Source organism: Aspergillus glaucus (genome assembly GCF_001890805.1).
Source record: "Aspergillus glaucus CBS 516.65 unplaced genomic scaffold ASPGLscaffold_5, whole genome shotgun sequence".
NCBI classification, from domain to species: Eukaryota; Fungi; Ascomycota; class Eurotiomycetes; order Eurotiales; family Aspergillaceae; genus Aspergillus; species Aspergillus glaucus.
In genome coordinates, this window is record NW_019170457.1 from 291,644 (window position 1) to 306,121 (window position 14,478).

The 14,478-nt window shown below is 47.9% G+C and overlaps 6 protein-coding genes across 6 annotated transcripts; 4 read left to right on the top strand and 2 right to left on the bottom strand.

The window, feature by feature from the left end:
- Positions 1–534: 534 nt before the first annotated feature.
- On the top strand, positions 535–3,131 carry ASPGLDRAFT_56027 (uncharacterized protein; the record flags this gene model as incomplete). Its single annotated transcript, XM_022548167.1, has 3 exons — positions 535–756; positions 815–1,128; positions 1,181–3,131. 3 exons carry the CDS (start codon positions 535–537, stop codon positions 3,069–3,071), a joined length of 2,427 nt encoding a protein of 808 aa, XP_022403105.1. The 3' UTR covers positions 3,072–3,131.
- Positions 3,132–3,378: 247 nt separating this feature from the next.
- ASPGLDRAFT_23614 (uncharacterized protein) lies at positions 3,379–3,897 on the bottom strand (the record flags this gene model as incomplete). The annotated part of the gene is made up of 1 exon (XM_022543304.1): positions 3,379–3,897. The coding sequence occupies one exon, from the start codon at positions 3,895–3,897 to the stop codon at positions 3,379–3,381; it is 519 nt and encodes a 172-aa protein (XP_022403106.1).
- Positions 3,898–4,664: 767 nt separating this feature from the next.
- Positions 4,665–5,873, top strand: ASPGLDRAFT_33326 (F-box protein; the record flags this gene model as incomplete). Its single annotated transcript, XM_022544296.1, has 1 exon — positions 4,665–5,873. One exon carries the CDS (start codon positions 4,665–4,667, stop codon positions 5,871–5,873), a length of 1,209 nt encoding a protein of 402 aa, XP_022403107.1.
- A 1,743-nt stretch (positions 5,874–7,616) lies between these two features.
- Positions 7,617–9,740, top strand: ASPGLDRAFT_56028 (uncharacterized protein; the record flags this gene model as incomplete). The annotated part of the gene is made up of 2 exons (XM_022548168.1): positions 7,617–7,763; positions 7,964–9,740. The coding sequence occupies 2 exons, from the start codon at positions 7,617–7,619 to the stop codon at positions 9,497–9,499; spliced, it is 1,683 nt and encodes a 560-aa protein (XP_022403108.1). The 3' UTR covers positions 9,500–9,740.
- Positions 9,741–10,071: 331 nt separating this feature from the next.
- ASPGLDRAFT_44208 (uncharacterized protein) lies at positions 10,072–13,428 on the top strand. Its single transcript, XM_022545981.1, has 5 exons — positions 10,072–10,646; positions 10,711–11,827; positions 11,877–11,985; positions 12,031–12,356; positions 12,405–13,428. The coding sequence occupies exons 1-5, from the start codon at positions 10,405–10,407 to the stop codon at positions 13,002–13,004; spliced, it is 2,394 nt and encodes a 797-aa protein (XP_022403109.1). The 5' UTR covers positions 10,072–10,404; the 3' UTR covers positions 13,005–13,428.
- Positions 13,331–13,852, bottom strand: ASPGLDRAFT_144716 (DUF2462 domain-containing protein; the record flags this gene model as incomplete). The annotated part of the gene is made up of 3 exons (XM_022541827.1): positions 13,331–13,426; positions 13,532–13,616; positions 13,797–13,852. Coding segments are annotated over 3 exons (237 nt in total), but the record flags the coding sequence as incomplete, so codon positions are not given.
- Between the last annotated feature and the right edge of the window lie 626 nt (positions 13,853–14,478).

Here is a 14,478-nt window from a genome sequence, read left to right on the forward strand (position 1 = left end):
CATGCATTGTAGAAGACTCCATCTTTTGTCTGGAATGTTATAATTCTTTTATCACCTAAAATACAGCGTTATTCTCAATACAGCTGTATTTAATGCTCTTTCTATGAATTGAAAGGAATTGAATATGTTATGAAGTTCTGGAGCTAGCCTCTGCTTGTATACAATGGTATAATCTGATATACCGGTTTTGAGGTCCTGTCAATGTGTTATTATTGGGATATTGAAGTCCTGAAAAGTGCCATTTTGTATGCAATACTCCGGGTGGCCGCTCGCTTGTAGTGGCCGCTCGCTAGTGGATTACATTAGTTATGTCCAAAGCAACAGGGAGCAGCGTGTCTCAACACCCGAATGGCATTACTAGGGCTCAACGCTCGAACAGGACCCATATCGCGATTGCGCAATGATCACCTCAATCACGCCACTTCCGTCTAAAACGAGGACGCATATAAAATTGGGCGTTATCCCCAGTCACTATATCAAGGCACTGTAAGGGGAACTCATTGCGACGCGAGAGGACGAGTAGAGATAGCCATCATGCGATACCTTATCGCGGAGGAACGACAACAGGTGGGCCCATATTATACGCCTCAAGGCTACTACGAGTATACCAAGACCCTACCGTTTCTTGGAACAGTAAAGAGTGACGTGAAGAGACTTGTGGCTGGAGAGTGGACGGAGATAACTATCGTCTACGAGGTTGGTGCATCGGGTCTGGCTGATGGGGCTTGGATTAAGGGGACATTCAAATTCTATTCGGTTGGCATACCTGCCCGTCTCAATACAACTCTATCTGCTAACTTAAAGGCTGACACAGGACTGGGCTCTGTTTCAAACATATGATCGGACGAAAGACAACTATGTCAGCGCGGAATATGTGCCTAGGCCTCTGCTACCTGGTCAAGAATCAGCGACTGTGCAATCTTTAGGTGTCCGCTTTGACCAAAAGGGTCATGAAAGACCGTTTCAGAAAGCGGTGATAATCGACATTCATGATGGCTACCTCAATCCCGGGGACCAGATTATCATTCGTCTCGGTGATCGAAGATTTGGTGCAAAGGGTACTCGGGCGCAGACGTTTGTTGAGTCAGGATTTAAATGGAGGTTCTATATTGATCCTGTCGGGACGTCGTAAGTAGCACTATGTCAGCAATAAGGGCTCGAGTTGTCTAACTGATTGAAGGCGTTTTGCTCCAATTACGCCAGACTTGTCTTGGGATATCATCCCGGGTACGCCTGTAAAGGTGAAGACGATATTACCACGGCTTGTCAAGAACAATACACCATTCGCGATTCATGTTCATTCGGAGGACATTTGGGGGAATATTACTCGCAACATTCCGAATCTCAACTGGCAACTGAGTATCCAAAGACAAGAGAGCAATGACAGCGAACCACTGGTGGTTGTGCAGGATGCTGCGGCTACTGCTGAAGGATGGACGAACAATATTTTCCCGGATATAATCATTGGCCAAGAGGGTGATTATTTGATCCAGGTCGAGCTAAAGACAGCGGAAAACACCACCACCGCATCGCAGCAAACGCAGCTCACAGTGCTACCCGATCTTACTATCCCCAAAGTCCTCTTCGGAGACCTCCACGTCCATTCAGACGACACAGTTGGCACGGAATCCTCAGTCTACAACTTCTCCTACGGACGCGAGATTGCTGGCCTAGATGTCCTAGGCTACACAGCAAACGACTTCCAAATTACCAAAGAGCGCTGGGAATCCACACTAAAACTCATCCAATCCCTCAACAAACCGGGCCAATTCGTAATCTTCCCAGGAACAGAATGGTGCGGAAACTCAGCCGCCGGAGGCGACCACAACGTCGTGTTCCTGGAAGACCCAGCAACTCATCCACTCGAATTTCCCTTTGACCGTCATGGAAATGTGGCCAGGTCTTTTGAATGGTCGGAGGATGGACCCAAGGATCTCGTTCCTGGGGCTTGGCCACTTGATGAGGTATACGCCACATATGCATATGCAGCGGATAGTCATCTTCTGATCCCCCATGTTGGTGGACGACGGTGCAACTTGGCCTGGCATCATCCACAACTTGAACGACTGGTGGAAATCGGTAGTGCTTGGGGTCAATTTGAGTGGCTTCTCCAAGACGCCGTCCGACGGGGTTGGAAATTGGGTGTTTGTGCTAATTCTGACGAGCACCGTGGGCGATGTGGTGGAGGTGTTCCTGGAACCGCTGTGTTTGGTACCCGGGGAGGGCTTACGGGGATCTTGTCTTCGAATCTTGATAGAGCAAATGTTGCACAGGCTTTGCGGGCAAGACATACCTTTGCTACTACGGGACAGCGTCTGGTTGGATTGGTCTCAACGAAGAATGGCACTACGATTCAGGGAGATGAGATTGAGCATCCTGCCAACGAGCCATTGGAATTTGACTATCACTTCCTGGGTGACAGAGGCTTCTCGTCAATTGAAGCCTTCGATGCTTCAGGTCAGATCTGGCAGCGTAGGCTCTGGTCTGAAACAGACAAGGCACCCACAATTCTTAGAGTGACCTGGGGCGGAGCCAGATTATACGACCGCTACCGCGAAGCTATCTGGACTGGCACGGTTGAAACGCAAAGCGCCATCACCAGAATGGTACCATTGGGTGGTTTGGAAGATAACCCTGAAGACCAAGCGGTACAGAAAGACGCCCAAACTATTTCCTTCCACAGCCATACTAGCGGAGACGTGGATGGCGTACATGTATACTTCCATCCAACAACCCTACCATCCCAAATCTCGATCAGAGGTACCACCGGCGGCTATGTTAAAGTTGGCGACCCTTTGATTGGAAATCTGCATAAACCACAGCCAAACTTCCAGCTTGAAGCATTGTGGGACGAGGTCGTCTCACCTGGTGGGAAGTCGATTGAGATACTGGGCGGGTGCGAGTTGTTCGTTCGTGTGGAAGCCATTCCAGATATCTCTCTTCCACGGAGAGTTCAGGGAAGTACTTCATTTATTACAGAACGTGATGAGGAGCGTGCTATCTATTTTGTTGGGCGGGAATGGAGTGGAGAGAAGGTTGTGACGAGTCCTGTTTTTGTTAGGGCTATTTGATTAGCCCGATTCTCCAAATGAAAAATAGTAGATAGATCAATAAATAAAAAGAGATAGAACTCATTTATTATTTTATCAGAAACTGCAGTGGGTGCTTACAGGTATACAGGCAGAACTCATAATCTACTCTACGCATCACACACCACACTGAGAGCAAAGGGCTACGATTAGAAAACTAACAACAAATGTACGGTATTGGTTGCTGGTTGTGAGAGTTGCTCTAAATTTATTTGGCTGTCTGGAACAGAACATAGGTTATTAGAAGTGTTTTGGAATGATCCGAGGGCTGTATAAATACCCCAACCGCCTAGTACGTCTTGTACTTTTTATTTAGGTTTCTATAGAACTCAAAACGACGATACACAAAGCCCTCCTTCAAGTGATTCTCCATAAAGTACCCAATAACTCCTTCCTCATCCCTATCAGCCTTCATGTCCCACCAATCCCACTCACTTCTGGCCTGCCGGCGGAAAGCACAACACCCAAAATCGATCATGAAGATCCGAAACTTGCCTCTTGGGCTGATGTGGACAATCATGTTCCTTGGGCGCACATCGTTGTTCCGGACACCTTTCGCGGTGTAAAGGTGGACTATTTTCATGTCCTCTTCACAGATTGATTGCCATTGATATTTGGGGGCGTGTAAGGCTATATCGCCCAAGGAAAACCAACTGATATACTGTATCAGAATCCCAGGACTGTTTGCGTACTTGCTGAACTCGTGGTCAAGTGCGAAGGAGCTCGTTGGAACCGTAACAGCACTGTAAAACTGTGGGATATGTTTTCCCTGAAGATCCTGGAGAGTATTATATGCTTCAACTTCCATGTCGATATACTCAAGCATGCGACTCTGTAGATACGCCTCTTCCTCTGCTGCATTTTAGGGTTCATCTTCTTCCTCATAGAAATCGTCTTGTGAGTGGAAATGGGAGATATATTCCACTGCTGTCTTCACGGATCAACTGGTGATACTGTTCCTCTAGCTTTTTGCGCCACGGTAAAATCTGGTGGTGTTCTCTAGTTTTTTTTTTTTTTTTTGAGCGAAGCGACGATTATAGACTTTAAGCACCATGGGCTTGCCCAGCCCTTGCTGGTGGTCGGGGTGACCGTGTAGTCGGACGACTATGATACATGACATGGTAAATGGTTCAAAGACTTCGATGATGGACGCTGTCACAAGTTGTTTTTGCGGTTCGAGCTAAAGGGCAATTGTGTTCCCGACTATGTAAGGACTTCTGAGTCATTAGTGCTTTGTTATTGTTGCAATCAATGGAGTTTTCTTGCTTCTGTACTCACTTTTGTTCCATTACGAATCTACCAATGAAGGGATTATGAATCAAGTCTTTGATGAGATGTATTGAATGATTATACGTGTTTGAAAGGGAGATGTAGGAGCGATCGCGGATTGTTTAGAAATACAAGAAAGAAAAGATGCCTGAGAGCTTAGGATAGGAATTACAGCTTGAGACGGTAGGCAACCAGTACTATAGGCGGCAAATAGAACAAAAAGTCCTTCGCCATTGCTTTTTTCCTTTTTATCTCATCCACCATCCTCTGCTTTGCTATCATCAACATCACTACTCGAGTATCACCATGGTGCTCAACATCTTCAACAACCCCCATTTCTCCCCCTTTTCCGTACTTCCAGTCGAAGTAGCTCAACTCATCACAGGGTATCTCGACGACAAACGCGATTTGTGCTCTCTACGGTTGACCTGCAGAGACTTCTACTTCATCACGGTTGACCAATTTGGACGCACATATCTTGAGACAGTCAAGACCGACCTTTCCAGAGAAAGCCTCTTCCGACTTGCTCACCTCGCGCAACATCATGGATTAAGAGGCCATGTGAAGCGTCTATCCTTTACCAGTCCTAATGGCATCTTTGGGAGCAACCTCCAGTGGTTGCGCTACCCAGAAGGTCATTTAGTACTTGGTCAAGATGCATTTCAGCTCTTGGTGGATATTATGAGGTGTCTCTATAATTGCACCTCGTTCCAGGTCAAGCTGGATACGATGGACGAACAGGATGTCTGTAGGGATGGATTTCTGACGCACAGTGATATTGTCAACATTTTTTTCAATGTCATTGCGTATACAGGACATCCAGTGAAATCCTTTGCTTTGGATTTCCATGACGCAAACGTCTGCAATTCCATCAACCCAAGACAGTTAGACCTGCCAGTCCTCCATGAGCAGAGGAATTTCGTCTCTGCACTGGCTCAAATGGAGGAACTGACACTCAATTGCACTATGAACTCCAGAGCCATTGTTGAACTGGGCCTAACCCTTATCCATCACGCTCCAGCTCTTCAAAAGCTGCGGATATATTTCGACTTGTTCTTTGGGAAGGATTTCATGAGACACCTTGCTTCGATGAATATCTCCAACCAACTGCACGAACTCAGCCTCGAACGATCTATTATATCCGGGGATAATCTGTTGGCTGTTCTTTGCCGAGTTCCTCAGCTTCGCGTCCTTTCACTCAAACAGCTCCGACTAAGCGAGGACAGTGGTATTGGATGGCACACAATCCTCCAGGCTCTGCTTACTCGGTTACAATACCTAAATGGCATTGAAATAGGGAGTCTCTTACAAGGGTGTGTGCCAGAAACATATCTTCCCAAAGAGGCTTTTTCCCCCAATGTGTTTGGGCATCCCAGCGTTGGTGCTGGCTTTTCGGGAAAAGCTCACCTGGGTACTCTTAATCCCGACAGTGGAGCACCCATGGAGATGCATTATTCTGGGCCTTGTATGGGTAGGGCTCTGCAGGCTATGATTGATACGATGACCATATTCTGATCACAACGACTTCACCATGCCCGGCAACGACATGACAGTGACAGTAATTACTCTACTATAATAATAATAACGGCAATGGCAACAACAACGGAAACGACATCAAGAACATTAACAGAATACCATTATCAGCACCGCACCCGCGCCTTTTCTCTCAATGAGAGCCAATATGCCAGAAACTCCAATATCTCAACAAGTTTACCCGCCATCGATGATCTTGTTCCGGTGGCTTTTACCTTGTCTAGTCGTTGTCGTCGTCATCTATCAGACATCCCATCAATCACTCCGGGTGTGACTCCTATATCACAGTACACCGGCTCGTGTTCCGGCCCAGAAACACTTCCAATGAAGTAGTTCGCAAAATGACTTTGCCCGTGTTCAAGGTCCTATTTGGATATGGATTGGATATCCATCGAATGGTGGTATATAACTACCACCCTCTGAGTATGTTCATTCCCTTCTGCTATCGATTAGACAGGATAGACCTTGCTAACAGCCCCTTGCGATTTATAGGCGTGCCATTGAAAGTTACATGGCACATGGCACATGTTTATGGCTCCTCGAACAAGGAGCAACTATCAAAACCAGCTCGATTAGGTGTTGTTGTCTTGAGGCTGGACAACTCAACCCTTTCGGAGATATACCATACCGGCCAAACGGCCGCGACCACTATATATTGGTTTACTTGTTTATGTTCTATGCAGGGTGTACTATTTTCCCACTGGGGCTTTATCCCAACGTCAGGTTTTCTCCAGATGGTTTTAACGAGGCATCCCTTCTTGTAATTACTTCATCTTGTCCTAATTGTGCTATGTTCTGAGAAGTTTATATCTTCGATATTGATATCGATCCTGTCACCAATCAAATTATTGACCCTCATCAGTTTCAACCGTACTCCGTAGACTTCATTCATCCCTCGTACGATGGCCTCTATACCCAGCACAACTCAAAAAAGCCTAGCCCAAGCACAATCCCTCCTCCCCACCCATCAACCAATCCAACCACTCCAACCACGGAACCCTACTCTGTATATATAAAAACCCCGAATTCGCAACAGCATCGGCCAAACATCAGTAGAAAAAATTCAGTGGCTGAAACAATAAGGGTGTTGTGATTGATCGAAGCTCAGGCTAGGGTCAAGTGCCGCAGTGCTTAGAGCGACGATCTGCTCGGCACTAGGCTATGATTTTCTGGGAAGGAGCTCCGCTGGATTTTGGGCGGAGTATGTACTTGTAGGGAGTAGGGAGGTTGATATTTGCCACGGAGTAGGGAGTAATATGGATGTTTCTTTTTATGTTTTTTAGTTTATGGAATGTAAATCTGTTGATCTGACCTAGAATTTCCCCTTGGAATGGGAATGGTGCTTGAGATCTGTCAGTGTGGTATTGTTCTTACCATGAATTTACCGGGTGTGGAGGTGTGGAATGCGCTAACCAATTATGAATGTGATTGTCGTTCCATTTTTGGTTCTGTCTTTATTATTCCTGGAATACCCCCGGTATACAAGCGCTTAGTGCTCTCATACTGTCTCACTCCTGCTTATCGTCGTGCAATTCACTCCGTACGGAGTACGGAGATAGCAGCCATCTCATCCTTGGCCCTACGACCTCGACATGCCTGGTTGGCGCGGATCAATTCCGTTTAGCACGCGCCGATCTCTACATCCCAGATAGGTTAAGCATATGTTGAATAGAGACCTGGTTATGTCTCTTTCAGTTGTCCATCTTTAAGACCAGCTGATTCAATATGTTGTGGTTGTGGCGCTCGTCGTCATTAACGCGCTTACTGTCTGTTGCTGCGTTTTTGACTGTTTGCTCGATTGTTTTTTACACGTTTAATCTCTCGTCGCTGTATACCGGTCGCAGCAAGGTTCCGCTGAAATACGGCGTTGGGGTACCGGTCAATGACCAGAGTTCTCGGCTAAAAGGATATCATCCTATAGATGATCTAGTCGCGAGTGCCAATGCAGAATGGAGCGCCTTGTTGAAAAAAAAAAAAAAAACAAAAACCGCAAAAGCAGCGGCCAAAGAATACCGTCGTCGACGAGGACGACATCCCCCACCTGGCTTTGCTGAGTGGTTCAATTCGCCCAGTCCAAGGACGTGGTGGTAATTGAGAACTTCTTCGACCAGATATATCATGATATCAATCCATTCTGGGGTCTTGAACCTAAGGAACTTCGACGACAGGCGCGGAGTTTCGAACCGCGCATCAGGGTTCGCAATCGTACTGCGGATGCTGTTGTAGGGGGCGGTGCTATCTGGTTGGATGCATGGCTTGATCTTGTTCGTTCAGTTGAAGGGAATCTACCGGATTTGGACATGCCATTTAACTCGATGGATGGGTCGAGGATTGTTGCTCCGTGGGAGACGATAAGCGAATATGTTGGAAAGAAACGGTCTAGTCGAAGTATGATGATGGATTCGAATCCTAAGCAACTTCGAACAGAATATACCCCCGACCCTGATGAAGAGTTTGAGCCATTCGTGCCTCGCTATTATGGCCCAGCTGATGGTCCTTTTTGGGATATAGCCCGTGTTGGCTGTCCACCGGAGAGCCCAGCATGCAATGGTAGTCGGATTACAGATACAAATGTGGCTTTGTCTGCTGGAATGGACAACTTTCTGCAACAATCAGAGAATGGCTATGTAAGAAACTGGACTCAGGTCAAGGACGTCTGCTTCCGCCCTGAAATGCAAGCCCTGTTTGGGACTTTTATTGAACTCCTGTCCGTATCGACTACGCATGAACTGTTTCCGCTCTTTGAAGGGTCTAAGCTTGGCGTCAATAATGAGATCCTGATCCCACCTGCGATGTACTGGGCTGAGAATGAGTGGTATTCTGGAGGGGATGCTCACGGGGGTGAGTGGGAATTGAAGAAAGATGTTCTTGCCCGGCGTGGTTCTGCAACGGGAGGCCGGAATAGACCTAAGAACTGGACTGGATTCCAGCGTCACCATCTACTGGCCATGTTGAATGCAACATCTGTTGCTTCTGCTGAGCAGAACAGCGCTCGCTTTTTGAATTTCATCATTCCCAACTATGACTACTACAACCTGACCTCTGGTCTCGAAGGTCACCTACCTGACTTTCTGAACGAGCATGTCGACTCAAGGTTCGTCCATCTAATCTGCTTCCCCTGCGATGAAGAAGGCGGACCTTGTGAGTTCGACGGCGCAGATCCACACTGTTCCTACACAGATCCATACTTCGCAGTAACCCCCGGCATGCCCATGGGCGAGCAATACGCGAACAAATATCTCCCCGACATCGACGGCAACTCATTTAGCGGCCGATATCGCAGCTTCCTACTCTCAACCTCGCTCCCCATCAAATCTACCATCTATAACGAATGGCACGACTCCCGCCTCATCCCCTGGGCACATTTTGTCCCCATGGACTCCACTTATCTTGACATCTACAACATCATGGAGTACTTTATTGGGTATACCAACGGGACTGGCCATGATGAGGTTGCTCGGAAGATTGTCCTGGATGGTAAGGCGTGGGCGGAGAAAGTGCTCCGGCATGAGGACATGCAGATTTACACATATCGGCTTTTGCTTAAGTATGCGCGGATAAGCGATGATAACCGAGATTTTCTGGGCGTGGCTGAAGATCTTGTGTGAGATTGGCGTGGGTGTTTTTGCTTGTTTCTAATGTATCAGCATGTTTAATTAACGTGCATTCACTCCAGGGGTATTGCGTTTGCTTTTTGTGGCTTTCGAGCATTCAAGGTACATAATACGATTTCTTACTGAACCCCATAGTAGCCGATGATATGCGATCCCCGCTATATATCACGTGATATATAACGGAGTACGAGGCTCCGTAGTGTACCTGCCGTGATGAAACTTCTGCATCTTCGAGAACAAGTCTTTTTACAAATCTCACGGCTGGGATACGATACGAGTGGCATCTGATCTTGTATGATTATCGCTGTACATTATTGCTTATTCGGGGATCAGATGACCCTAAGTACCCCGATTAGGCTAGACAGGTACAGGCACAGGCACGGCGTACGTAATGCTGCATAGCATAAGTTATGAGCAGACAATGAAAATGTTACCATATTTTAACGCGGGCAACCTCTCTGATTGGCCGACCAAGACCTTGTATAAAAGCCAAAAGCAAAGTTTTTTAAAGATAAGATTAAAGAAATGATTTGGTAAAACACACACAAACCCAGTGCGCGCACGTGGTGGGGAACCGAGACCTCAGGTCACCTGCGACAAGGACGCCATTGATTAAAACACCTTCTCCATCTCCATCATCGTCAGCTCAGCCCAGCCTTTCTTCAGTCCATCGCCTATTGTCTTCGCTCACAATTAACGATATATCGACCTTCCCCTGCCAGACGAATTACGCGACCGCATCCGCTATCTCATATCAACGCGCTTGAGAACTTTTTCTGCCAGCTCAAGCGGTCCTCCTCTCCTGTCTCAAGTCCGACTATCAACCCCCCTCATCCCTCATTCTGCTCCCACAACCACCACTTTGCCGTATCTCATCTACACGCTGCCATCTACACTGTATGGACTGCGGGAGTGCCAGTACGACTGCGGGCATCGACCCCAAGATCCTCGAAAACTGGCAATCCGACTCTGCTTTCTCCATTGCGTCGTGGGAACATCCGCCCGAGTGGGATACCAGCCAAGACTCGAGTCAGGCTGATGCTGCAGACCTGGTGGACTTGGGGACTCTTCAGGGGTCCCTTGGCAAGCGTCATCCCAATGCGCCGCCTTTGATGAGACATGGTGTGCATCGTCATCCCAGGTATTTTCTTTCCTCTTGATTGAGCCATTCCGATGCGGCAGACGCTGATGGATGTCTTTGGTAGTAACCAAGACTCGACCTCGACTTCGGTTTCGACTTCGCCTGAGAAATTCAGTGTTCCTGATGGTGCTGTTGAAGGCACTGTTAGTAGTAACACCGTCAGCCCCCGCACGCTTCCGTCGTCTGCCGATGATAATTTCCACTTGGATGAATCATGGCCGCAGTTTCAGTTGTTCAACCCGATTACGGCTACGATGCCTGTCGAGCCGCAGTCTATGATGTATCCGTATGCGAAGGAACCGACTGCCTCGAACAATACCGTGATTGTGGATGATGGTGTCGGGGACATGCCTAATGGTCAAGGGTTCTCGTCCCCGGAGTTCCAGTCTGAGCAGTTTATGCCGTTTCCCAATGTGCCTTCGACTTACCCGCTTGCTACGGAGCCGTGGTCTGAGACTAATCACGCCGTACCGGAAAATGCTCATCTACCGCAACCGCAGATGCCTCTGATGGAACCCCAGCTGGAATCCAAGGAGATGGGACCCCTGCGCAACTTCCACGGCTCGATGCGGTCGCTGGAATCGCGCTGGTTGGATAGCCTCGAGGCTCAGTTGCCCGCTGATATGTCTGCCTCGTCCGGTTTTGGCATGATGCCCCTGGATTCGAGTGCTCAGGGACAGGACCGATTCCAGTACAACTCAGAGAGCTCTTCCGTATCGGATGATGTACCAGGAGTCCACGAGTCGTTCTCAGCAACAAGCGAGGAGATCCCAACCTTCGCGGAACGACAACTGGACGATGAGTCGCAGCAGACCACCGCGTTCATGGTCAGTGAGACACCAGCCGACTCGTACATTGTCACCGGTCCCTCCAGATCCAGAGCTTCATCCGGCGCACAGCGACCGTCCAACAATCGGACGCCGCTTGCTTTGCAATCGGTGGCTACAGTACGCAAGCGCAAGCCGCGCAGCTCAAACATGTCCATAGATCAGGGTCTGCCCAAGCCGTTGCAAATTGTGCAAGAAGACGGCCAAGGCGGATCTGTCGCTTCTGCGGACTTTGTGTCGCCCCCTCGTGGTGCTCGTCGGAAGGGACCTTTGTCGATGGCTGGAAGGGCGAACGCTGGTATGCGGAGGAAGAATAAGGATACCTGTGTTCAGTGTCGATTGAACAAGCGGAAGGTATGCCGCATTCCTCCTGTTCGTGATGATAACAGTTGCTAATTGTCAGTGTGATGGCCATTCTCCATGTGATGCCTGCCGCCCTACGCTCCATGAACAGCCTTGCGCCCGTGCTTGTTTCGCCAACATCGTTGAATATGGCACGTGCAACTACATCTGTATGTCTCTTAACCTGATAACTACGACTCGTACTGACTGTCTAGCGCAACGTGCGGTCAACCACCCGACAATGGATAAATCCGGTCGCGTACGACTGGAAATCCCCAGCGAGTTCGACTTGAATTCTCTACTGTCGTTCCTTGGCGAGCGTCAAGGGCGATTCAACATCCGTGCCAGTCAGGCATGGGGATCGCTTTATGTCCTTGACCTAGGAGAGACCTACCGGTTCTTGAAAAGTCTCAGTGAATACAACGGCAACAACCGGTCGAGCTTCCTTGAATTTATTGACCGGCGGATTGTTGAGTCCAAGGATAAATCCAAGAACTGGTTGACCTGTGTCAGGGACTGCGATCCTATCAACAGTGTTTACGTGAGTTCCCTGTCCCCTTTACGGGTGGCTTTAATCTAACAAAAATAGTCCCTGCTATCGCAGTGGAACAACATGCCCAGCCGCGCAGCATACAGCTTCGTCCCCCTCGACCCCACCGACCAAGAACGTCCCATGGACATCCACAACCCCGAGGACCGTCGCGAAATCCTCCTCGCCGCCCAACTCTCCCGCATCTTTTGCCGCATGCTCGAAGTCGAAGGCTTCCGCAAACTCGAGCGCGACTTCTACAACATCAAATGGAAGCAGATCTCCCACGAAACCCACCTCCGCTTCCTCTCCGAATTAGGCCACATCCTCCTCTCGCTCCGCTGGCGAGTGTCCTGGTGGAAGCGTCTGGGTGACGGGGGCCGCGAGCCAGATCCTAGCAAGCAGCACTATGTGGATCGCGTGGAACTGCTTTGCAGGATTCTGTATGTTTACTATACGTGTGTTCTGGCGAAGTTGCCATCGTGGTCGACTTCGGATGTGCCAAAGGGAACGTGGTCGACGTATGCAGACTCGGAAAATGCGGTTTGGGACGATTTCCCGTTGGATCCCAGTGACACGGGATTCCACAATTGGATGGCACAGGGATCGGAGTTGATTGAGCAAGCTGGTGTGCCTAACAAGATCTCGAAGTTACGGTAAGAAACACATACAAAACACAAAGGAAAGGAAATGGCGGATGGATTGGAATGGATATGGATGGATTATGAGATACCCTACAGCGTGATACGGAGTCTAGGATTTTTGGTTATGATTTATGATTTGCGTTTTTATATTTGACATTATACATTTGATTATTACATGGTACCAGTCCGTTGTACTTGCAGCATGTACAGTACGGGCTTGGATAGAATAAATAAATCTCGGTTTGATTCAGTTTATATCATGTTCTCGCTCTGGGTATCATATATCCACACCACACCCTCCTATACACATATACATTCGATGTAAATCTACTTCTTCTGATCCTTCTTATCCTTCTTCCCACCAGCCAACATCTCCAGATGCCCCGCCTTAGACGCAAGATTGCGCTCCGTCTTCGCCGTGTAGCCGGCCGTGAGTTTCTACCATCGCACATCACCGTTAGCACTCATTGATTACACCCTCCATTCATTATAACACGCATATAGTATATATCGGGGAATGCAAGGGAGGTGTAGGGAACGCACTCTTGTCATCTTCTGCTGCTTAACGAGAGTGTTCTTCTTGGGTGCGATTTGGCGCGGGCCGGGTTTGGGACCGAGGGCGGCAGGGCTGCATTTTTGGATTGCGTTAACATTGAGCCTCTTCTCATAGTTATATATGACTTTGGTATAAAAAAAAAAAAAAAAAAAAAAAAAAAAAAGGATAGGATAGGTAGGTAGTATGTGCAGAGGTAGAACGTGCTGGTGCTGATGCTGGCGCTGTTGCTGGATGGTGGACGAAAAAACCTACCGCTTCGACTTAGCCCCCGTGCTAGGCTTTGCCTTTTTGAGTAATCCTTGGGCCATTTTCTTTTCTTTTCTTTTTTTTCTCCTTTTGGTGAATTCGATATATAAGAAAAGAATGCAGAGTAGAATTGTAAGCTTCCAGCAGCAATGACAAGCAACGGAAGTTTTGAGGTGATGTTTGGCTGAAAATCCTTATCGGAGATTTCTGTCGTTATCTATATCACGTGGAAAAGTCAAGAGTCAGGCAATAAGGCAGAAAGGATGTCAGTCAGGCAGAAAAAGTCAGGCACCAGCGGAGATCGACCGATTGGGTAAGATGTGTACTTTTTGTAGATGGTGGGTCTACGGCGTATCCGTAAACGAGACTGTCTCTGAAATTTTAGGGTTTATAGTCTAGTCTAATCTAATATACTCTAGTCTCGTTCACTGACTCATATACAATACACATAAAGAGTGGCGAAAAGATAAGAAAAGCAAAGAAACTAGAGGCGAACAGCAAAAAGCAAAGAGAATACGGAGTAAAGAGGCGAAAATGAAAAAGCTTGATTGTCGATATTTTCATAACCTCGTTATTGTAACTGAACTGACTACCATTTTGCATCCCCAGGGTCTTTCAACGGGGTTTCCAAGCAAGTAAACAAATATCCAAACACAATTGACTCTGTTCTGGACAGATAATAAGAAGA